General features: G+C 41.5%; 2 protein-coding genes across 3 annotated transcripts; one reads left to right on the plus strand and one right to left on the minus strand.

Moving 5' to 3' along the window:
• Window positions 1-986: 986 nt before the first annotated feature.
• lrrc40 (leucine rich repeat containing 40) lies at window positions 987-16227 on the plus strand. The gene is made up of 15 exons (XM_088350286.1): window positions 987-1150; window positions 3851-4032; window positions 4102-4175; window positions 4235-4364; window positions 6377-6500; window positions 6578-6717; window positions 7729-7895; window positions 7963-8053; window positions 9181-9226; window positions 9395-9497; window positions 9564-9671; window positions 9734-9841; window positions 11632-11709; window positions 11779-11964; window positions 13368-16227. Exons 1-15 carry the CDS (start codon window positions 1006-1008, stop codon window positions 13471-13473), a joined length of 1788 nt encoding a protein of 595 aa, XP_088206412.1. The 5' UTR covers window positions 987-1005; the 3' UTR covers window positions 13474-16227.
• A 1313-nt stretch (window positions 16228-17540) lies between these two features.
• Window positions 17541-23998, minus strand: ptmaa (prothymosin alpha a). 2 transcript variants are annotated; one of them, XM_088350075.1, is made up of 5 exons: window positions 23795-23998; window positions 19321-19386; window positions 19049-19127; window positions 18849-18940; window positions 17541-18015 (listed from the first exon to the last, which is right to left on the minus strand). In XM_088350075.1, the coding sequence occupies exons 1-5, from the start codon at window positions 23837-23839 to the stop codon at window positions 17977-17979; spliced, it is 321 nt and encodes a 106-aa protein (XP_088206201.1). In that variant the 5' UTR covers window positions 23840-23998; the 3' UTR covers window positions 17541-17976. The 2 variants fall into 2 exon arrangements, with proteins under 2 accessions (XP_088206201.1, XP_088206202.1); XM_088350076.1 differs by having other exon boundaries at window positions 17541-18012; window positions 23795-23995.
• Between the last annotated feature and the right edge of the window lie 2986 nt (window positions 23999-26984).

Raw genomic sequence — 26984 nt, forward strand, 5'->3', positions numbered from 1 at the left:
TATATTACGAAATATTATGTTGTATAAAGAAGTTAAGAAAAAAATGAAGTATAAAAGGAGAAAATGAAAAAAGACAGGTTTGTGGTTATCCCTTTAATCAGTATATTACCAACAATAATTTAATGCAGAAAATGAATTCATAATTTGAATAAGAAAATTCTACTTAATTATATTTGCATGTATCTTTTCCTTCTACAGTGAACGTCCAAGCTACTTCATTTTTGAACTTTTTTTTATAATAAACCTCATTCATGTCGAGCAACTCAGTATCTCACAACAAAATTAGTTTTATCTGGTTATATCAGTATCAGAAATTATTTTCCCCCAATTTTTATTAACACTCCACTTATTGAAACATGAATATTTTGTTTGTTTGTTTGTACATGATTCAATTGTTTGTTTGTTTGTACATGATTCAAATTGAATCTTTTCTTCCGGCGCCGTCACGAATGGCAGCCACTCCAGCAGCTCCCGTGTTATTTTCGATTGTTCTCGATTGTTCTCAGCTCAGGGATGCTGCTGGAAATGTGAATTTCCCTTCGGGGATGAACAAAGTATCTATCTATCTATCTATCTATCTAAAATGTTAATTAACAATATATGATAAAACAAAACACATATAACATGTTAAACTACATAAATAAACACGTTTGAAAAAAATATATGGTGTAAGATTATTTTGTAATTTGTAAGGGAAAATACGGCAGTTTTTAAGGGCATGGAGCCCTGGAGGTTGACAGGTACGCATTCGTTTTATTGTGAAAAAAAACTAAACGGAAGTGGTGTGCTTTTGTGGCCAGCATAGTACTGTACCTAGCATTTAAGACCAAAATACTTCGAAAAGGAATTGTTTGTCACGATGGTGGTACATTCACTGTTTAAAAATCTGTGACCAAGTCATATAAAATAACATTTGACCACAATTGAGGCGTTCCCAACAGACGCAGCAGCGGAAGTGACGTATACAAAAATTTTGAAAAGGCGGAAGTGAAGTTCATTACTAAAATGTCTCGTTTGAGAGAAGCGCGCCATCAGGACTCGCTGCTGGGTTTCAGGGAGACCAAAAAAGAAGCTGCCGTCCCCTACGGACTCCTCAAAGCGGCCCGGCAGAGTGGAAGTCTCAACCTGACGAATCGGAACCTGACTGAAGGTATTTGCTTCGTTGTCACACGAGTGCATCTTTCCAAAGTGCGTCCTTTCAACTTTTACAGGAAAAAAACATCAGAGTATTACAGTTATTACATACCCTCCAACACTATATTTGTATGCATTAGATTACTGCTCTTTTCCCCTTAAAAACCCTAACCAATTTGATAAAATCTGTTTTTTTATTTTATTTTATTGTGTGGCCTTAAAAAGAATGTTCAATATTTTCTATTTATGTTAACAATGCCCAACTGAGTTACCTATGCTTTTTTACAGCGCGCCTATCTTCTTTTATATTACTCTTAGCGGAACTGTTCGGGGCGGAACACATTAGGTTTACATACCTGTCCACCTCCACGGCTCCATGCCCCGTACAAACTCGTATTTTCCCGTAAGAAATACAAAATAATCGTACACCATATTTTTTTCCGGAATGATGCATGATGGGAAATTCCCAGGCGGCAGACGCATGCGCACAGTAGCATCAAACCGCTCGCTTCGTTTGCAACGAAAAAAACGTTATCGAGATAGAGGCTTCTGCGGCGAACTCCTTTGACTTGATTGATTTGCCGTTCAGTGATAGTCGGTGTATACCATTGACAAATTTGCTTTTCTTTTCTCCGTACAGATTTTTTTGTACGTCGTTCTCGTCTTAAAATGCATAAAAAACGTACTTTGTACAGCAAAACCCTACAGGTTGACAGGTATGGGTTTAAGGGAATTTGAAGTGGAGAGTACTGGAGATTGACGTCATGCTCGCCGCTGTGGATTTTTTAATTTCTAGTTGTCAGCGGAACATGAAAATGGTGAAAGAAAAGGCCTGCTTCAAGTAGAGTCCAAACGGCAAACCATACCCCAGAAAAGATGAAAATTACAAATGTATTCAAGTGCGATTAGAAAATCCACGTACTGGCATGCACATCATCAACGATTTAACAGAGGCTACAAAAGATGACACAGGCCAGGAGATGGCGGCAGCGAGTAGAAAAGATTAAAATTCCGGACAGCTCCTTTAAATAACTCAGAAACAACTGTAATATTGTTGTCAAACCATTGTTGAATAAAAGGGATTCATGTTTAAATAAGATGTCCAGATTGTTCTATATACAGTCTTTATGAGGAGAGAGATTGTGTTTGAAAACATGAGACCAAGAAATGAAGGCCTGGCAGTAAAAGGGAGACATTTTTATCGGAACTTTATCAATATTATAATCACAGGCTAAAAAGAATTGTATCCCACCCAGTTTTGACAATCAATTGGGTCGATTTTCAATCTCTCAAAGTCGCATGGTAAATGGTCTGCATTTGTATAGCGCTTTTCAAGTCAATGAAGACCTCCCAAAGCGCTTTACAATGTGCTTCACACTTGCCCATTCACACACACACACACACACACACACCAATAGCGTCCATGCAGCCATGCAAGGCGCCGACCTGCTTATTGGGGGCATTAGGGAGGTAAGCAAGTAAGTAAAAATTAGTTAAGTATGTAAATAAGTATAATAATAATAATAATAATTTCCTTGTATTGTCATTCTGTGTAACAATGTACACAGAACGAAATGTCGATTGCACCTGACCCGTTGTAGCGAGCCGATGCAGCCGCAGCCAACAGAGGGCGCCGCCGACCACTTTTTAAGTCTTAGGAATGACTCGGCCGGGGCGCGAACCCGGACCTCCCAGTCTCAAAGTAGGTAGGTGGGTGATAAGTGGGTAAGTAAGCAGCTGCGTAAGTGTATAACTAGGTAGGTAGGATAGTAAGTAGATAGGTGAGTGGGTAGGTAGGTAGGATAGTAAGTAGATAGGTGAGTGGGTAGGTAGGTAGGTTAGTAAGTAGGTCGGTAAGCAAGCAGGTATGTAAGTAGGTAAGTTAGTAGATAAGTAGGTAGGTTGGTGAGTAAGTATGTAGGAAGGTTAGTAAGAAGGAGGGTAAGTAGGTAAATAATTTGGTAAACAATTAGATTAAAAGGTAAGTGTGTACATAGGTAAGTATGTAGGTAAGTGTATAACTAGGTAGGGTGGTAGGTGTGTAAGTGTGTAACTAGGTAGGTAGGTTAGTAATTAAGTAAGTAGGTAAGTAGGAGTATGAAGATAAGTAGGTAGGTAAATAGGTCAGTAGGTGAGTAAGTAGGTATAGATTAGTTATTAGGGAGGTAAGTGAGGACGTAAGTAGGTAGGCAGGTTGGTAAGCAGGTAGGTTGGGGGGATCAGTAGGTAACTAGGTGGGTCAATCGGTGGGTAAGTAGATTAGTTAATGGGTGAGTAGATAAGTATAGGTAGGTGAGTAAGAATCGTAATGGCGTCACATTGTTGGGAGGAAGTCGAATAAACGTTAGCCAGACATTTGATTCTTATTCACGATAAATATTTCCATGTGTGCAAAACGACACATGTAATACATTTTAAATGCTTCCTGTGGACAAAATCAAGACAAACTATATTTTCACATTCTGATTGCTGACAATCGTGAGCAACTAGCTACGACGGCTTCATTTTTGTCTCTTATTCTGCAGAGACATTTACGTGTTGTCAACATGAAACGTCAGGCCTACCTTTCCTAATTCAGGAGAAACTGCAGATGGACCAATGCCAAAATTGTTTTATTTTGCTTGAAGCTTGACCTTTGAGCTGTCAAATGACCACCACACAGGTGAGGTGTTTTGTTTTTCCTGCGCTTAACTCGTCTGTGTCTCCTCATCCCCAGTTCCGGCGAGCGTGTACCGTCTGAACGTGGACACGCCCGAGGAGGCCCACAGCAATGTGTCGTTCGGCGCTTCTGAACGCTGGTGGGAACAGACGGACCTCACCAAGTTGCTGCTGGCGTCCAACTGCCTCACCAGCTTATCCGATGACATCCGGTTGCTGCCAGCGCTCACTACACTCGACGTACGCCGGCCGGCCCGTCTTGATTCCTTTGTTTTCCAATAAACCCAAACGCGACCATTTCCGTTTCAGCTGCACGACAATCAGCTCGAGACGCTGCCCGGCGCTCTGGGGGAACTGCAGGAGCTTCAGCAGCTGCGACTCGGGTGAGGCGAGTTCTCTGGTAGCGTTCGGCTTCAGTCAATTGTGGTTCTCTTTGTGCTAGCCACAACCGATTGATGAAGTTGCCGCCCGAGCTCTTCTCTTTGGCTAACCTGCGGAGTCTGATGCTGCAGCAAAACTTGCTAGACGCGCTCCCTGAGGAACTGGGTCGATTGGAGTCACTCACCGAGCTGGTAAATCACAAAGACGTGTATGCGGAATTAAAAAAACAGCCCCACAAAACAAAACTCTAAACACAGAGGCTGCAAAGAAAATGTCAGTAGCTCCTGTTGGGAATTAATATCAAAATGTACCGTTTACCAAATTGTTCGAATTAGTTATCTGACTCCATTAACCAAACACAACCTACATTCACCCAACAATTTATGAGCGCTCGTTTCTTGACGGAAAAGATGAACAGGAAAGCCGACATTTCCACACGGGGGCAGATTTAATTCCATTAACAATTTGACTAAGTGTACTCCATCGAAAACGGCCGAATTAGTGTAGTTGGAGTCTTTGGGAAGCCCTCTTCTGAAGTCCTCTAGCTCTCTTCTTAATGGCCATCTTCTCCCCGCATAATGGCACTGAGAGTTTCAACGTCATCAAGGCATTATTCTCAACACAACGTCTGCCGTCCTCCGTCTGGATGTGCTGATTATCTTATCAGCAGTACGTCCCGTTCTGTAAACAACATCTTCCACTACTCATGCCTGCTCTTAACTTTCACTGCTCATTGAATAAAGGCACAGTCAGTAAATAACTACAGCATTAAACTCAATAAATGTAACTTGTGTTCAATCATATAAAATCCTTTATAGTCAAATGTATAAAATCCCTCACTCCTTAGGATAATCACAATAAAGGAAATCTTGAATGATTTGCGCTCCATGAAATACTTGAAAATGTGTTGTTTGAAATAGAATAGCCTTTAGGGTCATTGATAACAAGCAATGAACATTGTTTACAATGAGATCAGACACTTCATAAGAAGCTATGAAACGAAAGACTTCTAAAAGGAAAATAGGATGAAATAGAAAGTAGGTCAGTCTACAAAAGCACCGCCTTGGAAATATTTTCCCCTATTTATCCTAAGTTGCACATGCATCAGACACACTAGTGCATTGATATTAGCTGCAACATATGTCCAAAATAAGAGTAGTGAAATAAAATCAAGGATCGACCAATATGGGTTTTTCAGGGCCGATACTGTTTATTCATATTGAGAGGAGACCGATAACCGATATTTGGAGATGATAATTCATTTGCTGCAAAAGCTTTAAAATTGGCGCAAGAAATGTATAATAATGCAAAAAGAAACGGAATATTGGTTATAAATTCAATGAAAACATTAATGACGCTCTGAAAAGCCAACATGACTAATCTTTTGTAATGTGGGAGGAAACCGGAGTGCCCGGAAGAAACCTGCGCAAGCACGGGGAGAACATGCAAACTCCACACAGGAGGTTCGATCTCATGACCTCATATATATACTGTATATATATATTATGCTTTTAAAACTGAAACTGGTATTGACAAAGTTCAAAAGTCTTGATCCAATAAAAAAAAAATATGCTTTTAAAACTGAAACTGGCAACTCTATGTTAAGTTTGAGCTGAAAAATACACCACCAGATTGAGGCTTCTGACTTTTTAGTTTTCCAGTAAATTTGAAAATTAAACATTGACTGAAGTCTGTATTCATGGACTATAGCGTTCATAGAAGAAAATTTTTAGTTAAACCTGGTAACTTTTGAGCATGAACATTTTAATTCAAACAAAGAGACATTTTAGCTGTTTCCTTTAAAAAATAATTTATATAAAATGTCAAATGATGTAGGCGGCATGGCAGATGGGTGGTTAGCCCGCGGTGAGGAGGTGCAAGGTTCAATTCCAGCTACCCAGCCTCTCCGTGTGGAGTTTGCATGTTCTCCCTGTGCTTGTAGGGGTTTCCTCCAGGCACTCCGGTTTCCTCCCACATTCCAACTAATCATCCATGTCTAGGTGTGAATGAGCGAGTAAATTGTCTATCTATTTGCCCTGCGACTGGCTGGCAACCAGTTCAGGGTGTCTCCTGCCCACTGCCTGAAGATGGCTGGGATGGGCTCCAGCACCCCTGCGACTCTAATGATAAGCGGAGCAGAAAATGGATAGGACGGATGGCAAATGATGTCTCGACGGTGTTTCCCTTTTCTGCTGATGGACAGGACGTTTCGGACAACCAGCTGACGGAACTCCCATCTGGCTTGGGTCACTTGCGCCACCTGCAGAAGCTCCACATCTGCCGCAACAAGCTGGCCCGACTGCCCGACAGCCTGCCATTGCTTTCCAGTAGGAAAGACCGGCGTGCTTGGACAGGTTGGAGACATCTCCAAAACTAAACTACACTGTCTTTGCTTTTCTGGCAGATGTAAAGCTGCTTGATTGCAGCAACAACCTTCTGAGTGAGATGCCGGTCGGCTTGTCCAAGATGGCGGCCTTGGAGCAGCTGTACTTGCGACATAATAAACTGCGCCAGCTTCCGCCGCTGCATGCCCCCAACCTCAAGGTACAATTGCTCTCTAAAAACAGTACCCTTTTTATTTTAGGGTGGCTCTTAGAAAAAGTTTAAAATATACTAATCAGTGATGTTCAGTGAGGTTACTGGCTGGTAAGGAACAGTCAGGTTTACAAATACATTAAGCTACATCTTATTCATCAGTTTACTGGCAGAGCAAAAAAACAATAAATATACTGTAGAATGGAAAAAAGGTTTTATTGTCTTACCATAACTTCTACATGAAGTCTATGCGATCCCTCTTTTGAATAAAAGCATCATCACTGAGTAGGTAATCCTCCATTAGCAACAATTGTCCATGCAACGAGAAAAAAAATGACTAAATGGCTTGACTTGCGGTTTAGCTTACTAATCTGTTTACTAATTGTATCGTTTGGGGAGCCAAATCAAAATTCTTGTCATCATTATAGCCCTCTGCCATGAGGCAAGAGAATTGTGTGCTTTACTAATTATGCAGACAATCAGCACAGTAATATTTTACATGCTGCTCCGTTTGAATACCGTTATCAACGGAAAGATGATCCTCGATTAGGAAATGAGTCCATGCAAAGAGAAAGAAAAATGACTGGATGAGTTGACTTGACGTTAGGTTGCTTTTACTTCGCTTAATTTTAATTGTTTGGTGCTGAGGTTTTCCCAAATCAGAATCCTTGGTCTCACTATTGTTCACTGGCATGAAGGAAGAGAAATGCTTGCAACAATAACTACGACGACAACAACAACTCTGCCGACGCTTAGCACATACCTTACATACTTGTTGTATTCATAATATCAAGTAAAAATTGAGCCATTTTGAAAAAGAAAAACAAAAAAATTGTGAGTTAAATGGGAAAGAACCTAAACACTGAATACATATACCTTGTGTACATATATTCATTTTATATTCCCAGGATGCACATCACTGTTTCTAATAAAATGGCATTTAATTACAGCTGCGTGAAACATTTCAACCCAACCTCTGAGTTATTTAAAAAATATTTTCCGGTCTGTTTTTGTGTGTAGGAGCTGTATTTGGGCAACAACCAAATTTCGGAGGTGTCAGGCGTGTCCAGCTTGGGCGCCCTCTCACTGCTGGAGCTGCGAGACAACAAAATCTCTAAGTTGCCCGACAAGGTGACGGCCCTGGCCGCTCTTACGCGGCTTGACCTTACCAACAACGATATTGGCACGTAAGCTCCTCCGTCGCCTTGGCCATTCAAAAAAGATCGCTAACGTAGAATCGTAACCGCGCGCCAGCCTCCCACCATCGCTGGGTCAGCTGCCAGAACTGAAGATTCTGCTGCTGGAGGGAAATCCTCTGCGAGGGATCCGGAGGGACCTGCTCGCGGTAGGTTGGCCCGCTAAGTCAAGTCAAGTCATTTTTATTTGTATAGCCCTTAATCACAAAGAGTCTCAAAGGGCTGCACAGGTTATTACACAGACTATTTTTCAGACTATTATTACACCTTCCCCTGATCTGGAACCAACATGAGGGCAAGGAAAAACTCAAAAACCTCAACATGAGGAAGGCAGGTTAGCCAAAATCGGAGTGATGTGATCGGACTTTTTTGTCCTAGTTAAAAGCCTCGCTGCAGCATTTTGTACCAGCTGAAGACTCCTGATTCGGGACTTCGGGAGACCGGAGAGTAGTGCATTACAGTAATCGAGACGGGAGGTACAAACACGTGAATTATAATCTCCGCATCTGACTGAGACAGTATAGGACGAATTTTAGCAATGTTGCGAAGATGGAAGAAAGCGGTTCTAGTAATTTTCTTCACATATGTTTGAAAGGACGGATCGGGGTCAAATATGACACCTAAATTTTTAACTGAGTCACTCTGTGTGATGTGACATTTGTCAATGTTCACAGCAGTTTTTGAGAATAAGTCACGGCATTTAGATGGACCAATAACTAACAACTAAGAACTAAGAGCTTTTGGCTTTGAAATGTGTAGCAAACAGCGGATTTATTCATTAGTAAATGCATATTGTCGCTGCTATTCTAAGAAAAAAAATGGTCTCCATTTTATCTATTTATTTATTTTTTGCATGAATGGATTGTTTACCAAGAAAAATACTTAAAAACAGAATGTATGTCTTTAAAAGCAGCGACAATATGAGACATTGGATAGGCCTACATTATCTTTTTCCGTCATGTATTGCCAAGGTATCGGATTCGACACTATCTGTAGATACCAAAATAAAATTCATCTTTTTCCTCCTAAAACAGCCTTTTTGCTATTTTTTTTAACCAAATGTGGCCCACCACTTAAAGTATGCCCCACCCCGCTATATACATGTTATTCTTTTAGGAATTCCTTAGCCAATCAGAATCAAGAACACTGTGAATGATGGATATCCGCGAAGCAACAAAACTGTGAATGATGAACCGGGTTCTAGTGAGAATTACTGTCCATAGAAAAGGGGACAAAAAAGACCTGACAAATGTGACTGTTTGTTTGTTGGGTGCAGAAAGGAACTGACGAGCTTCTCAAGTATCTCCGAGGAAGAATTCCAGGTACAGTTTTTTTTTTGTTTTTGCCTGACACGATTGTGGCTTTTAGCTAGATGGTATTTTGAAAGAAATTAGCGATGGAAAAGTCGATTGCTGTGGAAGCTTGCCCCCTTCCTTATTATCTTGCGATGTCACAATTTGGCATCTGCATAACAATTTGCGTTCTCTCAGAGGAGCCGGACAACAGCGGTGACGTTCCCACTGCCATGACACTGCCCAGCCAAGCCGCCGTCAACGTGCACACAATCAAAACGCTTAAATCGCTGACGTACAGGTGAGCCACGGCCGTCTCCAACAACGCAGATAATTCAAAGTTCCTAGAAACGATGTTCTCGCCCAGTGACAAGAAAGCTGAGCTCGTCCCGGACGAACTGTTCCAGGCCGCCGCAGATCTCGCAGTCACATCGGCCGACTTCAGCAAGAACTTGCTGAGGGAGGTGCCACCTAGGTAATTCCGTCCCGCTTCCTTGAAGCGAGCGACGACGGCATGACGTTTTTGCACGGTCGTAGACTGATGGAGACGCGGGCGTGCTTGACTGAACTCAACATGGCCTTCAACAAGCTGAGCTGCTGCTCGCCAGTCTGCTCGCTAGTCAATCTGCTGCATCTCGACCTCAGGTAGGACACGCTCTTCCACGTTCTAGTCCAGGCATGTCAAACATACAGCTTGAAGGCTGGACCCGGAACGTTAGAGGATTTAATCCGGCCCACCATAAATTTCTATAAAGCTAGGATTTATTTTTAGTAAATGCAAACCAAATGAAAGAGCATTGGCCGATTGCTTGAGTGCCATGAATAGAATAGAATATATCTTTATTGTCATTGTTACAAAATGGGTTGAACATATTGTGACAACAAAATTGGACGTGGCACTCCAGTTTCACATTTAACAGTGAGGATAAGAGAAAACAAAGATAATAAAGGAACAAAGAAGATAAGGTTATAATTTACACAATATTTACACAAGAAATGTGGGCATGTAGGATGTTACATACAGTTTTGGGATCTCATTAGTGCAAATGTGTAAGAGCTGACGTTCAGCATGCGAACTGAATTTGTTTGTACCAGTACAATTCGCAATGTGAGGTGTCCATCGAGAAATATGGCGCAGACTTTAAAGCCTCTCTCATTGCCGAAGGAACAGGGCAGATGTTGCATAGCTCGCCAACTGGGTTTAGGATCTGAATACAGCAGGATTGCGATGGCACCGAGGGAAGAATGGGCTGCAGACTAATGGTTGCTATCAGAGTCGGGAAAGAAGTGCAGACCTGGGCGAGTCAACACTGAGAGGATGAGCAGTGGAGGGAAGAGGCCGGGAACGAAGTCATTGATGGAAAGTGATGCCCCGAGTACCTGCCGAAACCCGCTGCCAACGACCCTGCCGTACTGGTGCCGGTTGACTGCTAGCCCGACCCGTGTGCACTCGCCACAGCGAGGTTTTTGGCAACGGACAAGCAGGACACAGGGAATATGTTATCAGCCAAGGGTTTAATTTTGGCATGCATGGAGGGGCCAAGTCCCCTCTAATTTCGAGCAATCATTGTTTGGTCCCCACCAAAAATGTGCCCACCAATGCCAAGATCAAATCTACACTCTTGCTATCAGCTTTAATAGACCCAGCTCTTTAAATCTCTATTTATTTCAAACGGTACAAAGTTTAAGGCTAAAATTATATTTTTTTATAGCTTTCACTTGTATTTGTTGGTGATAGGAAGGAGTGGAGAAATGTTGTGAAAGGATAGTGGGATTGTGGACTCGTTTTAAAGGATGGGCTGGGCACCCTTATGATGCGGCAGGGGTAAACCAGTGAAAGCTGTCGGGCCTTGCTGTTGAACAGAAGAGTGTGTTGTGTTACCCTGACCCAAGTGACACGGCCGCTTTCTTGTGTCCCGTTTCATCTGGAGGAACGAAAGCATGACCAACTTAGGTGCCGAGGTGCCTAACTGGTTTGGGTGTTTGGACATTTGGGTTGGCCATGGTCCAATAATGTTAGTGTGTGTTTTTTTGCTACTTTATTTTCTTTGTTTTTGTATGTTTGTCTTGCTGTCGGTCACCCCTCTTGAGGGATATGACCAAGGTAGATAGATAGACTTGTATAGTGTGGATAGTTGGTTCAGGTGTAAAATTGTGTTCTCTCCACAGTTGAAATAAACCACTTTTCACAATTATAGCCCAACATGAAAATATTTTTTTCACCATTGTTTTTGAATAAATCTGGTGTGCTTTGAAAAGATCCCCTTGTCATTTGGATTATAATATGTATGCATAATTCTAAAAAATAGCTACATTTGTGAGTTCAAATTACTTAATTAATGCGGCTCGCCTGAGTACAGTAAGTCAGGATCCAGTGCCAAACTGAGTTTGGCATCTCTGTTATCCCAGCATTTTCAATCCCGTGTCTTCTCCAGGAACAACCAGCTGCAAGATCTGCCAGCCCAGCTGAAGAACTTGAGTAAACTTCACTCGCTCATCCTCAACTACAACAAGTAAGGCAGTAAGCCGATATGGGTTAGGGTTATATATATGTGTGACCGAGGGGACGCATTGCGGTGCAGGTTCAAGGTCTTCCCGGAAGTGCTGTACGACATGCCGTCGCTGGAACGCATCTTATTGGCCAACAACCAGGTGAGGAGCGTGGACCCCACCAGTTTGCTAGGCCTGGTCCGACTGTCTACACTGGATTTGTCCAACAACGATCTTCTCAATGTTCCGCCGCAACTGGGACTGTGCACGTCGCTCAGGTAGGCGCAAGTGGCAATGCAACGCCCCTTTTTGACATCACAGGAAGTGCTGAAGCGTCTTCTTTTTGCCATCAATTCATGACGTAGGATGTCTTTTAGTGAAGCTCCAAAGATGCTGGCAAAGTGTGAATTTAAAAGGCAGAAAACATGTTTTTTTGACCATAAAAGGGACATTGTTTATTATTTAGTACCTCCCAGAGGTTAAAATAACAGTCATTCATTAAAAAAATAAGAAATGGGTTGGCAAAAATACATGAACTATCATATCAACATGTATCTTTTTTATGCTCCATTCGTTAGTGTAGCATTAAAATGTTGAAAGAAAGGTGCTGTTTCAAGTACAGTCCAAACACCAATCTAAACTCCCAAAAAGAAGAGTTTATTCAGGCGTGCTTTACATGCAATTGCTAGTAAAAAAGTTCGAAATTATGTACGTCTCCTGTAAAGGGACAGTGTAATTTTTAGTGCCTCCTAGTGGTACCAAAAAAACCTTCTTTCATTGACAGAAATACATTAACTATAATTCCAAAGGTAATTTTTGTAAATATTCATACATCGAGAAATTTGTATTTCCCTTACCTAGCGCAATCTATACCTGGTAGTTGCTTCCATGTTTGTCTGGCATCTTGTTGCTACACTGTACTCATTTGGCCTTGACATGATATTTTGGTTATTTATAGCAGAGTATGGTATAATTTTAATGGTCCGGCGCACTTGACATCTCCCTAGGCCGTATGTGGCCCACGATGCAAAATGAGTTTGACACCCCTGGTCTACACTGTCACGTTATTGGCTGATCAAATTCAAGTGGAGGGTGTAAAGAGTCATTTTTTTTTCATCTTTCTGCTAGAGTTACCTCTCAGGGCGAGAAAATTAAGGAATTGTGTATGAGGAGGTGCAAACAAGGTTTTCGAGGCTTAGTAGAGCAGACTTAATAGCTGAATCATAGCCATATGCAAGAGTCTGTTATGAAAATTTCATATAAGGTTGGTGGTTAAGAACACAAAGTCATTTTAGAAAAAATAATTGGGAAACTTGATACTTTTTTGTTGACTGTATTTTGGGTTAACAGTTATTTTATTGTAACTTCTCAGGCCAGATGTTTTTCCTGCCAAGTGCCAACTGAAACATTAACAGCACTGAGGCTAGCCTTCAACTAACTGTACTTTTCTCTAATCCTTTCCACATAAGTCAAAAACAAATGCTTATTTTCGTATCTTAATTACACAGCCATTGCTCTAGTTTTTAACTTTTAACTCAACTTTTATTCAACATGCATTAAAGTGCATAATTTCACAGAAAGGACGTAAAATACATAAACTGATGTAGTTTACGTGAATAGGAAGCATCCGTTGACGACTGTGATATTATAATGACAGCATCCACCATTTTGTGTGGCACAGATGTCTGAGTCTGGAAGGAAATCCTTTCCGGACGCCGCGAGCTGCTATTGTGGCCAAAGGAACGGACGCCGTGATGGAGTACCTGCGTGGACGTATTCCCACCTGAGTGAGTCCACCACCACAATGCCATTCCCCCAAATTAAGACAATCTTCCTCTACTAAATAAAATTGCCTTGTCGGAAGAGTCCAGTTTTCCATCTCAGGATTTCTGCACTGGGGGATGGCAATGGTTGTTCCTTTTAGCTCCGCCACCACTCTGTCAATCAGTGAACGGGACCGTTTTTTGCATGGCCCAATTTATGAAATGATCCTCTGATCTGGGGCAAGAAAGTGTCACTCTGAGCTATGCACCTAAAAGTACCGTATTTTCCGCACTATAAGGCGCACCGGGTTATAGGGCGCACCCCCAAAAAATAGTTTTTGGTCCTACATTTTCCATACATAAGGCGCACCGGATTATAAGGCGCTACAATGGGAACGTCGACAAAACTGTCAGATAGTTCAGTCAAACTTATTACCCCCTTAACATTCCGAAAGCTTGCAAAGAAGCAAATTCGTGTCGTAGACTTGTGCGGATGCGGTGACCGTACGATGTCACCAAACAAACATTTCTTAGTTTCCATTTTATTTTTTGCTGGCAACTGTGTGGACAGCAAAGTAAGAATTTTATTGTGCAGGGAAACGGGGTTCTTTACTGTGCATATGACAATAAACACTTTGAATTGAATTCAGTTTAAAAATAGACTCATCACAGAAACATCAAGATCGTTCTAAAACAAGATACCGGGAAAATATAAACCCGTATAGCTCACCTAAGTTCTCTTGCAGCCTTCACGTTCATTAATGATACGTAACCATGGTCTTCTTACAACCGTGAGTGTAGTAAATCCAGGAGAGTAAAATATTTACAAATACAGAATAGTAAAACATGTTTTCTCTATGCCGTAGTGCAACCCAACATGTGATTCACATTCATCTTTTTCGGCCAATTGCAGGCTTTGCTTCGCCCCTTTAGCCTATGCGAGCCTGTAAATGATTAAAAAGGATCCGCCCCCTTTACCTCCGAATAACTTTAGCCAATAGTGACTGATTCAAATGATGATTGACACATTGGTTAGGAAATGAAACGCCGGTATATAAATCCCAGCATACACCGCGGACGACTTCGCCTTCGGGGGAAAATCTAGTCGGCTGCTGCTTGCTTTGGTTGCAAGACTTTGCGACTTAATATTGATCCATATATAAGGCGCACTGTAGTATAAGGCGCATGGTCAGCTTTTGAAAAAAATAAAGGCTTTTAGGTGCACCTTATAGTGCGGAAAATACGTTAATTCCAAAATCTATATTCTGAGTAAGAATCTGCTCTGGTTGAATCTGAACCACTCCTGATTAGGTTATCACTAGTGTTTACTGCAATACTGGGGAAAAAAATTACTGATGGATTACTGACACCCAAAAGTGGCGCGTTACTATGAAGGCAACTATGTAGTTACAAATTGCCATTAAACTCACATTGAGCCACCACATAAAAGTGCTTAAAAAGAAAAAGAAATTAGAGAAAACGTGTCCATTAACCCGTGGAAATTGTGAACCCTTCATAATTCTTGGCTTATGCAGTCTTGAGAGCTTGCAAAACTGCATAGGCCTTATCAATTTTGTCTTTAAACCACTCGAAGATTTTCCTCTCCATTTATGGATATTGTCCAAGATGTTTTCCTTTTTTTTTCTCCAGGCATTGTGCTTTTCAAAAATAGTTTCACAAATAAAAAGAACAAATTTCATCACTCTTTTACAGTATAATCTGTGTTCATATTTGCTCCATTGATAACATTGTTCCTGTTTGAAGGTGGGGTCATTTGAAAACTTAAGCCTGCAGTCATGACTTAAAGCCAGGAGATGGCAGCAGAGTAACACGTTTTGTGTTTATTTTTAAGACACGCTCGAATAGACTCTTCTCTTTTTATGCTTTTGGTTGTGTATTTCATCTTGAGCAGGCCTGATAAAAGTAAAACAAATGCAGACAGGCGCAATAGAAAATAAGAAAAAGGGCTCTTAGTTAGGCATTTAAAACACATTCTTAATTGAGAAAATATTTAACTTTCAACTTTTTAGGTACTTCTCACACTACACGCCCTGCTTTTAATCTTTGCCCCCTCCCCTTGTTCTACCAACCATCCGTTACTTGTGACACACAATTGAACATTCACATATAAATTGACCCCCTGGTATCAGTTTTTTGTTCTATGGTCTTAAATGCAGCTCATAGATAGATAGATAGATAGATACTTTGTTCATCCCCGAAGGGAAATTCACATTTCCAGCAGCATCCCTGAGCTGAGAACAATCGAGAACAATCGAAAATAACACGGGAGCTGCTGGAGTGGCTGCCATTCGTGATGGCGCCGGAAAAAACGATTCAATTTGAATCATGTACAAACAAACAAACAATTGAATCATGTACAAACAAACAAACAAAATATTTATGTTTCAATAAGTGGTGTGTTAATAAAATGGGGGGAAAATAATTTCTGATACTGATATAACCAGGTAAAACTAATTTTAAGTTACCTGTCCAAATGAATGTTGTGCCATCTCACCTTTCCCACTCTCTCTCCTGCAGTTGACTTGCTGATGCTCGCTCCTGAAACTATATGCGAGTATATACGATAGGGAGAATATCAGACTATCTGTAGGGAGAAATTCAGGGTTCTCATGCTCTGTGCCACCATAACTATAATCAGTTAAATTTTCTAGAGAGATAGAAACACGCCCACTCTTCTCCAACGTTGTGTTCAGTGTTTTGTTGCTGGTGAATTGAAAGTTGAATGTTAACTTAACAGAGGACGTTTTAATTCCTGCTTTGCTTTGAATAATAGGCGGAGTGACGCGCTATGTTGTATAGACACCTGAGGCACATTTTGTTAACTCGTTGAAAAAGTAATTGTGTTCCAGGAACGCGTTCCTTTGCAAAGTGTTACTCCCAACACTGGTTATAGTCAGGGTTGGGTAGGGTTACTTTAACTTGATTACTTTCAATTACTTTTGGATTACTCCAATACCAAATATACTAATAAAAGACAAAAGAAACTAAATATGAATAAGAATATGACTCACAAAACGTAAGCTTTCTCTCCTGGCTTTGATCTCCGGCAAAACAGACATAAAATGCGACAGAAACAAACTGAAAATAAATCCAAACAGCTTGCCAACATAATTTTTGCCGTTCCATGTGTTCCGTTACTCCCCAAGCCTGCACAAAATTTAGTCATTGTATTCATATTTAGTTTTTTTTGTCTTTTATTAGCATATTTGGTATTGGAGTAATCCAAAAGTAATTGAAAGTAATCAACTTAAAGTAACCCTACCCAACCCTGGTTATAAGTACCATTAGGTGTGTGCTGCATACAAGAAAGTAGCAAATCTGAATTTCCCACTTTTCTTTTAAAGAAATCAGCAAATAATGGCTCCAAAACCGTTGCCAATTTGAGTGAATAAAGTCCTCTGAATAAAGAGCCATCCGAACAGCCATTTCATATTAGAAGTACCATGTTTATCCACTAGATGGTAGACTAAACACACCTTCGTGACTTTTTTTTCCCCCCTTCGCGCTTAGCAAGTTTGTTCTGTGGTAGCACCATTCCGTATAAGCTTTACAAAATCAGCTCAACGCCAGATTATTTTTAAGAGCATTAGCCACTTATGACCGACACTTACTTCATATCTTGGGGGAGGTGTATTTGTCCGTTTGCCAATAAGAAACCAATTTTTACTCTTTTTTTTTTTTCCCCCCATTTGCTCGTCGTCTTCCAGCACAGTTGAGACAAAATCTCCTCTGGGTTGTCATGGTAACGAATCAGGCAGCGTGGATGGGGCGACTGCTTCTATTTACCATTCATTCAACATAAAATTGGCAAAACTTCACTATCCTCAACGTTAGGTATTTTGTCGCCATCGTGTGGACGTCATTGACAAACGCAAATGTGGCATAGAATTGCTTTTACCTTTCTTTACCATGCTGAAGTCCCACTTTTTCGGCGATAGATAGGATCTTCCTCTGCTTTTTAGTGTATTTTTGGGTCGAAAGTGTTTTGCTGACATGATGGGTTTTCGTGAAACTCGAAATTGTCCCTTTAAGCGTTTGTAGTAATTTTTCCCGAGTGAAGAGGAACCCAGTTGAACCAAATCCAATGATTTTATTTTCCAACAACTGAACACAGACATGAACACATTCGGACTAGGACATCACGCTACATCCTGCTCGTCTACGACAAACTAGCACGAAAAACAAAGGCGGCAAAGTGCCGCTATGCCCCGGTGTCCCTAAACGCATCCTCTGCATGGGCGTGGCCTGTTTCTTCGCGCCCGTGTGTAAGTGTGCGCGTGCGTGTCATGAGACGCCAGGATGCTCGTGTACGTTTTTGACACTTTCCGGGTTGTTAAAATGTCTTGCGAGCACCGCCCGATACTCGTCAAGATGGCCGACCTCCGTACAATATATACAAAAATAGAAAATGTAAATAAAAATACAAACAAATTCTCTTTCGGACGTTTGGAAAGGGAGCGAGGGGAGGGAGAGCTGAGGTTGTGACGTCACGCGGGCCGTCTTCGTTTACTTGTCTGTCTTCTGCTTCTTCCGCTCCACTTCCTCCTTTTTTGACATGAAATAACAATGTTTTATTAATTTTCCCTTTTTATCCAGAAAGCAAATAAGTAAATATATAATAAATGCGTAAAGATCCGAACAACTATCAGCCAGGCCATACGGGTCACGCCCCGTCTCTGAAAAGCATTCAATCAGATAACTAAACGCTCCTTCAGTAAAAAGAAAGCCAATCAGATAAGCTAACCAGCGCGTAGCTTCAGCTACGTTCGTTTAAAGCGCTGTAAAAGGACTCATACACTTAAAAAAAAAAAGATTAATAAAGAATTCTGTGAGAACTTGCTATTGTTTTTACTACCACGTGTATTTTAACTAACGAAAAATCAGTTTATGTGCGCTCTTATTCGCGCTTTCCGTTCACTTTCTTGTTAACGGACACACATTGGGGATGGGTCGTTCGCGAACGGAATGGATCTATGAGCCGGCTCCCTTTGAGACGCTTTTTTTCAGGGAAACATTTTTTTCCCAAAAATAAGTTGACGAAAAAATTGACCAAGAATATAAACAATAAATAGGACAACAAATGACATCCCCCAAGGAAGGACTAAATATGACCAAAAAACAAAACAAATATGACCAAAAAACAACCAAAATATGACAACAACAAAAGAAGAAAAAAGGGCCTTAAAAAACCCGAAATAATTCAGGAAAATGTGTCTTTAGCTAGGTTTTGTGTCAACGGAACCTCAATAAATATCTACAAAATCATTAAACATCTGCTTTCATGCAGTCTCTGTGGAGGGCCACTCCAAGGAGCCTAATCCAATATTTCTTTCATTTTGCTCGTGAAGTTGATGATTAAAAAACGTATTTCGCCTCACCTCCTCATCTTCGTCGTCGTCGTCGTCATCGTCGGCGGTTCTCTTCCCTGTGGGCGTGACCAAGTCGTCGTCCTCATCGTCATCTTCCTCGCCTGGAAAGGTTTTTCAATCTTTTTTCGCGGGTTCTTTTGTTTATGTCTTTTATTTCCTTTTTTTTTCTTTTTAGTTGCTTGTGATTGCCATTGTGAGCAACTTTTTACCTTCTCCGTCTTCCTCATCGTCGTCCCCAACGTCGTCTTCTTCCTCTGCCTCGTTGTCCTGCTCCCCGTTTTCCTCGTCCTGATGAAAAACAAAAATAGAGGCTCCTATTTATTCTGTTTTTGTTTAGTCTTATCCATTGTGTGCGTTTTGTGTTCCAGGAAAAGAGGAAGGGATTCTATTTCCATATTGAATTGGCTGAAAAGTTATTTACAAATCCATTTTGATTTAATTTCTGATAATGAGGATAAAGACCAGAAGGAGGCGCTCTCACATTTTTCCCGTTGGCTTTGGCGTCGTCGCCGTTCTTCTCCTCCAATATTTTCTTCTCTTTCAATTCCTGAAAGGACAAAAATCTTTAGTCAACTATTTTCGCGACCAGTGTTGACATCTTCACACTCACTTGAGCGGAACGTTTTTCATAACACTTTGACGAGTACTTGAACACAACTGTTGTGTTCAAAGGTAACTTGTATTTGCTGATAATGCCATCAAAACTGAAGTTCTTGTCAAATTTGAAAGTGAGTAAACACTCAATGAGGAGAGAATACATCAATGGATTTTGAACTTGCAAGGAAAAACGGGGAATGGAGCCTTCAGATAAGAGAATTCTAACTTATCATAAACATGATATTCGACATAGGGCCTACAACACTCCTATTTACTACAATTTCTTAGGTACTTGAACACAACAGCTCAGAATTTTTCTCAACCTCTCGTGTGTGATTATTTCGAGCAGGTTGTTATTAACATATTTGCTTATATAATTACAAGCCTTTATTGTCATTGATAACTGAAGATTGTTTCCCGTAAATTTAGACATAGCACACCGAGATAAACGTGTCAGACTTAAAATGACTCTGTGTATTTGACCACTTGATGTCACTGTCTTATGCAGTGCAACAGAAAACGACGTATAAAAAGCACGAGAAATGATACAAACTATGGAGACTAAAAGTGACCTTAAAGCACCCTTTTACTTCTTATTCTTTGAGGTGTTTGGGTACCAGTAGCAGCAAGATGGCCGACAATCATGTCAGCTCCTTAGGTAAGGCTCATTTTTTTGTTAAAATATAATGCTAATATTTTTGAACTACAGGTATTTAAAGAAATCCCCTTAATATAACAGTTATTGTCATTTTTCTTACTATTGAAATCAATCGATTAATTTTATGAATTCATTTTGTACCACTAGTTGCGAAATAATGCACACTTCTCCTTTTAAAGATTAAAAACACACATATGATACATGGGAAATTATTTCCAAAGTAGTACTCGTAGACTGGCTTTCATTTTAGGTGAATTAGAAAGAGTTCAATGACATTAGAAGCAACATATTTCCCAAAAAGTAGACTATATATTGAATAAATATAAATGGTAAATGATTTGCATTTACATAGAGCTTTTCAATCACTAAAGACTTCCCAAAGCGCTTTACAATGTGCTTCACACTTACCCATTCACAACACACACACACCGATAGCTGCGCCTACCTGCTTATCAGGGGCAGTAAGGATTCAGTGCATTTTTGTAGTATTTTTATAGTATTTCCATGATATTTTTGTAGTATATCTGTAGTATTTTGTAAGTCTGCAAAAGTGACAAAAACCTCCAGTAAATCAGTTGGTTGATATTTGTACACCGTAGACATATGTTGGAGAGGGGTGGGTACTTCCAAGCTGTACTTGCCCAAGACACACCACAGGAAATTGTGCTCCAGTGGTTAAGGGATCCAACCAACCAGATAGCTGTGAACTTGAGAGTGTCCTTTTCCATATTGGAACAGGAAACTGGCTTGCGAGAAATACCCGTAACGGCCATATTTCAAATATTTCGAACAGAATTCTGTAAATATGCAATATTAACAAGTTTAAAGGGTGCTCATTTTATTTAAAGGCCTTTTATCCCTCGTGTAGTCTTCATTTTAAGGGACCCTTTTTCTGTACTTTTTATACAGTTTACATGGAAATGTGAATATAAACAACATATAATTTTTTTCTTCTATTGGGACCAATCTAGGAAAACTTGTATTTAAAGTTGAATACAATCTAATTTAGCAGATTTTTTTTCTGGGTTTTTAAAAACACAGTTGTAGGTCATTCTGATCTGAAAACAGGCGGGGTTGATTGACTAAATTTGAAATACACGTGGTCTTAAAAACATCGGATTTCACCGAAACCAATTTCTGTGATTTCCAGCTCAGTAGCCTAGATGGTAAGGCGCCCGCTTTGAGACTGGGAGGTCGGTGGTTCGCGCCCCGGCCGAGTCATTCCTAAGACTTAAAAAGTGGTCGGCGGCGCCCTCTGTTGGCTGCGGCTGCATCGGCTCGCTACAACGGGTCAGGTGCAATCGACATTTCGTTCTGTGTACATTGTTACACAGAATGACAATACAAGGAAATTATTATTATTATTATTATTATTATTAAAGAGACTTTCAACTCTAGGGGTTATTCTCTGTCCCTAGTTAGTCGAACCACACTCAAAGCTAGCAAATTATTTCCGAATCAGTCACGTGGTACATCGGCGTAGCGGGACTTTAAATGCCTCGCGGTTCGTGAACCACTCATCTAAAGTACTCTGCACACCCTTCAGGGATTCGAGTCGAGGAGCACATCACTAGTGTCTAGCTACCTCGTCATGTAGTGACTAGCAGCAACCACTAGAGAGCAGTGGTCGCCTCTTAGTGGGTGTGGGCTATTCAAAAGCGTAGAATTGCATGCAAGTTGAATGAGTGATTCATTTTGTGTGTTTTAGAAACCCCAAATTAGATTAAATGTACAACATTGGTGTTTTGCATTTCATTTAGTGCTACTTTGGAAAAATACACGATGCCTGAGGTGGATTTTATGTCGTAAATGTGTATTGTAATGAGTTTTATCTCCCAATTGGATGGATTGAGTTGCGTGAAGTGGGGACTTTCATTTGATGCTGTACAAAAGAACAACAAACAAAATGTCAGTAATGAAAAGGAGTTGAAAGAAAACAAGTCTAGACGAGGAATTTTTGCTTTAGGCCATCCAGGGGGGTCAAGACTTGCCTTCCTAATTTGAATGGCAATTAGTTTTTCCTTTAAGTAAAGTAGGAGGAATGCATCATGTGAATGGGATCAATCTGTGGTTTTTTGTTTTTGTTGGTTTTGTATATTTTGCGGCATGCGGAAAGTAAACTTCCTGGATTTAATAACCAGACCGGAAGTTGCCTTTTTAGGGGACAGGTTGGGCTCAACATCCCTGCACTCCCATTGGTTTGCGCGCTGGCAAAGCCCGCCCACGACCTAACGGCTGCTGAAAGCTGACACCATAGAGCGGCAGACGGGCAGTTGTGTAGTAAAAGGATGTCCTTTTTTAGAGAACCGGCTTTTTCGGCTCAACTCATTAAAGAGAGCCGGCTCTCAAACGAATCACTTGCTTTGATGCATTATATTACGAATTGTTATGGTGTATAAAGAAGTTAAGAAAAAAAGGATGTGTAAAAGGAGGAAATGAAAAAAGATAGGTTTGTTATCCCTTTAATCAGTATACTACTAACAATAATTTAATGCAGAAAATGAATAAAATATTTGAATAAGAAAATTTATTATTCTACTTAATTATATTTACATGTATGTTTTTTTGCTTCTAGAGTGAACGTCCAAGCTACTTCATTTTTGAACTTTTTTTTATAATAAACCTCATTTATGTCGAGCAACTAAACTATTAAAGACAAAGATAAACTTTACATTCTCCCTGAAAAACACTGTAGATTCAAAATATGATGTTCACAAAAAGATAAAACAACAATAAAAAAATATACTCAACCAATATAAGTCAAAAACACAGAATCCCTGAAGAAAAATGCATATAAACCGATTAGAACAGGGATAAAAGTATATTGTAGGGACCCAACAGGTTCGGCTAATAGAGCCTTTTCGTTCACGAACACATTACTACAGACAGACTTTTAACAGGGGCGATGTGTGGCAGGAGGCGACCACAGACACGCCCAGACTCCAATTCCCGGCATCCCTCAGTTTCACAAAGGATGTTGTCACCTGACACCAAACCTGAGCGCGCCACTCTTTTTCCCTTTCAACGTGGAAATTCCGTTTGTGACGTCACCACCCCTCCCCGCCCTCCAATCCCAGTTAATCACAGCAACATTTGTCACTCGTCAAAATGTTTTTGTTTCGCTCCATTTTCTAGCACTACGCCAAGAGCGCCCCCTCGTGGAATCCATTTCGGAGACCTCGAAATCTCCGTTGACAAAAAAAAAAATCCCCTTGAGTGCATCTTTATCTCCCAGACAGGATGCTGCTTCCTGCCGTGCGCGTGCGCGCCTGTCCACTTCTGCGGTGGAGCGTCCTTCGCCCCCGGGTGGCGGCGACCCGAAGACGCTGTGATGCGGGGGAAGAGAACGGAAGCCCCCCGCTATACGCCACCCGAAAGCCCACCTTTGGCTTTTGAATGAAAAGACGAGAAAGAGCCTTTTGCGTACGCGTGCGTGCCGTTCCCCTGGTTGACTGACTTTAAGAGGCTCTGAGCGCCAAATCCGCTCTCAATTCTCACGTAACGCGGGACCGACACGCACGAACGCGCACTCGTTTCCTCAGCATCAGCAAGCGGGTAAATATTTCGGAATTGAACAAATCATTAAAGCGAGGGACGCCATCGCGAAAAGATGCTGTCAATGACGCGCGCGCGCGCGCGCCGGTCCTGCAGCATGCTCAATTCCTCATTAATGAAAAAGCTTGGCGCGTGCGCGTCTCACCTTGGCGCTCAGATCGCCGCTGCTCTCTACTTTGCTGTCGGCCATCGTCTCAATTTCTTCTTTCTTTTTCTTGTTGACAAAGGAGGCGCGTGCGCGTCGAGCACGATAATTTCCAATTGGCAAAAAAAAAAAAAAGCGTGCACGGTTCTTCAGTTGCGCGTGCGTACGTGTGTGCGTCCACCCGCCCGCTCGCTCCGCCGCGCGCGGTTTTATAGAGCGGGTGGGCGGGCAAAGGGAGACGCCGCGGACGTCCCATTGGTCGAGAGCGCTCCGGCGTTAGTCGACTGTTGATTGGACGCCGTCAAACAATAGACGCGCCTCCCTTGTTGCCCAAAAAGTGTGCCACCCACGCACGCGCACGAACGGAGGGAGGAGTCATTTACACGCACGCACACACGCGCTAATCACATAATCATCAAGGACTGTAAGCGTTTGTTCACACTACGATGACTTTTACGACTCGCCCTAAGCGCTGTTTTTTTCTGCATTTATGCAAATTATATCTCATTTTTTTGTTGCTTAGATGGTGAAATAACGATCCGGCGTCACGTGACCTGACTGGGTAAACGATAGGACTTCAAGCACGCGTCCGCAAATATTCCGTTGCGCCTTTACTACAAGCTTTACGACAACATTAAAGCGACCATTTTCGTTAGTTACTCGAGAGTAACAAGTGTAACATTAGCACACCCTCCCTCAACTGTTTCGGTTTGTCTCACAATTGGAGTTCCTGTTCATTCGGATAGATTCCATAATAAGCGCATGCGCGTGTGAAAGATAAAATGGGACAGACAAGAGGGCGGGGCGTCACGGGGGAAAAAGGCGCATTAAGGCGACACGGTTGTAAAAAAAGGTCACAAAAGAAGTGGAAAAGCATCACACTGGCGTGTGTACACACAACGTATTTTCACAAAGAGTTTCTTAACGACTTATGTCATTGTTTTCCTTCTTTTTGTCTCTCACCACGATGGCGAACGTTTTTTTTTCTTCTTTGTACCTCACCAAGATGGCGGCCGCTCCATCTCTTTGTCCCTCACCAAGATGGCCGGGCGACTGGACCGTGTGGCGTTTAATGCTTTCTCGAGCGATGTCGTGATTGGTTCGTTTACTCAAGCGAACGTAAAGTTGACGCTTTGCGCGCGTTCATTAGTTGTCGCAGCTGTCAATCACACATGGGCGGGAGTTGAGGTGGGAAAGAAATACTGTACCGGAAGTTTGGGGATTCTTTAAAGCAATCGAGGTTTTCATTTCTCTGGCGGGTAAAATTACATCTAAAATATTCCTTGACATTAACGACCCTTTATTAAACAAACTCACGTCAAGTAAAATTTGCATAACAATTAATATTAAGGGTCTCGATGAAGATGTGTGCTATTTGATTGTCGTCCAGCAGGAGTCAGCAGAGCATCCACGTTAAAATTTTGGATATTGACTATCAATCTAAAATCATGGCAGGGTTTGCTGCACAGGATTGTTTCGCATTATCTGACCATGCTTAAAATAAATCGCAATCAAACGAGTGGAATGACAAAAACGGAACCGCATAATAAACTCATTTGACTCGTTTTGTTTAAATTAGGGCGAGGGCGTGGTCTTATGACATCAGAAGCCTTGAAGGTCATACCTGTTCAAGGTAGTGAATCCCAATTCAATATGATTTATCCCCAATTCAACAGTTATTACATGCCGAGTATTGGTGAACAGATCTAAATTGGTCACGCTGGTTGCCCAAAGAGAATGTGCGCATGCGTGCATCCGTGCGCGCGGTCGCCTTTGTCTTTTTCTGTGCCGGAAAATGAAAAATGGAAAAAGTGGAGCGAAGTGAAGGGCGAAAGAGATGGCGACGAGGAGGAGGGGAAGAAAATACTGCAGAGATGCAATTCGGAAAACCCGGAAAAGACCATTGTCGTCATCTGGAACGGGACTGACTCAACAAATAGACCAGTGATAAACAACAAGTCTGACTTCACACTAATTACAAACAGATTTTCTACTTCTCAAATGTATTGAAAAAAAAAAACTTCTGTAATGATATTCATTTCAATGAAATACAAAATGTTTCACTTTAGTAGCTTAAGCCGTTTAAAAGACTCAACTTGCACAAACATAAAACTAGGAAGTGCTACATTTTTGTGAGGCCTGCCTGCTCTTCTATCCACTATAAAATGAACTGCCCTCATGCATCCACGATCCATTATCCCCATCACATATTGTGAGCAGGGACCAGCAAAGCACACTTCAGTTGAGAAGGCCCGCCAGAAATGAAACGCAGAGTCGTGGCTGTGATCCTTTATCCCCAGTCGCGATTGGGGATAACTACCATAGCATACATAATAATAATAATAATAATAATAATAATTTCCTTTGTATTGTCATTCTTTGTAACAATGTACACAGAACGAATACAGAACAAACCTTAGTCAGCAGGCTTCTGTAAATGAACACAGTACTCAACAATTGTACCTCTCCCTTACTCCCATTAAAACACACCAATTTTTTTTAAAAAGACATGTGCAGATTTGGGCGGCACGGCGGAGCAGTGGTTAGCGCATGTGCAGCACAGTTGTGAGGCTGGAGATCGAACCTCCTGTGCAGAGTTTGCATGTTCTCCCCGTGCTTGCATGGGTATCCTCCGGGCACGCCGCTTTTCTCCCAAATTCCAAAAACATGCATGTCAGGTGAATTGGCCGGTCCAAATTGTCCCTAGGTGTGAATGAGCGAGTGAGTTCTCTTTTTGTGTGCCCTGCGACTGGCTGACAACCAGTTCAGGGTGTCCCCTGCCCGAAGATAACTGGGATGGGCTCCAGCACCCCCGCGACCCTACTGAGGATAAGCGGTGCAGATGATGGATGGATGTTGAAAGATTTTATACATTTGACTATAAAGGATTTTATACGATTGAATACAAATTACATTTAATGCAAAAGATATTCACTGACTGGGCTGTGGTGCGAGGTCAGAGCATCCTGGTCAAAAATGTTTACAGGAACGGTTGGAACGGGACGTAAGGCTGATAAGAATCAGCACATCCAGATGCTGTTGACGCAGAAAAGCCCTGATGACGTAGAAACGCTCAGTGTTGTTTTGAGTACCCCAGACATTGGGACACTCTTCTACAAGATGGTGAAGCCCATGGGGCTTCCTTGGCATGCCCATGGGAAGAGCCAGCAGATCTTTATGCAGGGAGAAG

This window comes from Urocampus carinirostris, chromosome 12, assembly GCF_059441175.1.
Source record: "Urocampus carinirostris isolate Australia breed hairy pipefish chromosome 12, RoL_Ucar_1.0, whole genome shotgun sequence".
NCBI classification, from domain to species: Eukaryota; Metazoa; Chordata; class Actinopteri; order Syngnathiformes; family Syngnathidae; genus Urocampus; species Urocampus carinirostris.

Excerpts from the sequence above, each read along its gene's own strand:
- ptmaa (XM_088350075.1), bottom strand. The coding sequence starts at position 23,839 with ATGGCCGACAGCAAAGTAGAGAGCAGCGGCGATCTGAGCGCCAAG. Across the intron at positions 19,387-23,794 it reads GCGGCGATCTGAGCGCCAAG|GAATTGAAAGAGAAGAAAAT; the intron begins GTGAGACGCGCA and ends TTGTCCTTTCAG. Across the intron at positions 18,016-18,848 it reads ACGACGACGAAGATGAGGAG|GAGGAAGTGGAGCGGAAGAA; the intron begins GTGAGGCGAAAT and ends ATGTCAAAAAAG.
- lrrc40 (XM_088350286.1), top strand. The coding sequence starts at position 1,006 with ATGTCTCGTTTGAGAGAAGCGCGCCATCAGGACTCGCTGCTGGGTTTC. Across the intron at positions 6,501-6,577 it reads CAGCCTGCCATTGCTTTCCA|ATGTAAAGCTGCTTGATTGC; the intron begins GTAGGAAAGACC and ends CTTTTCTGGCAG. Across the intron at positions 9,498-9,563 it reads CTTAAATCGCTGACGTACAG|TGACAAGAAAGCTGAGCTCG; the intron begins GTGAGCCACGGC and ends GTTCTCGCCCAG.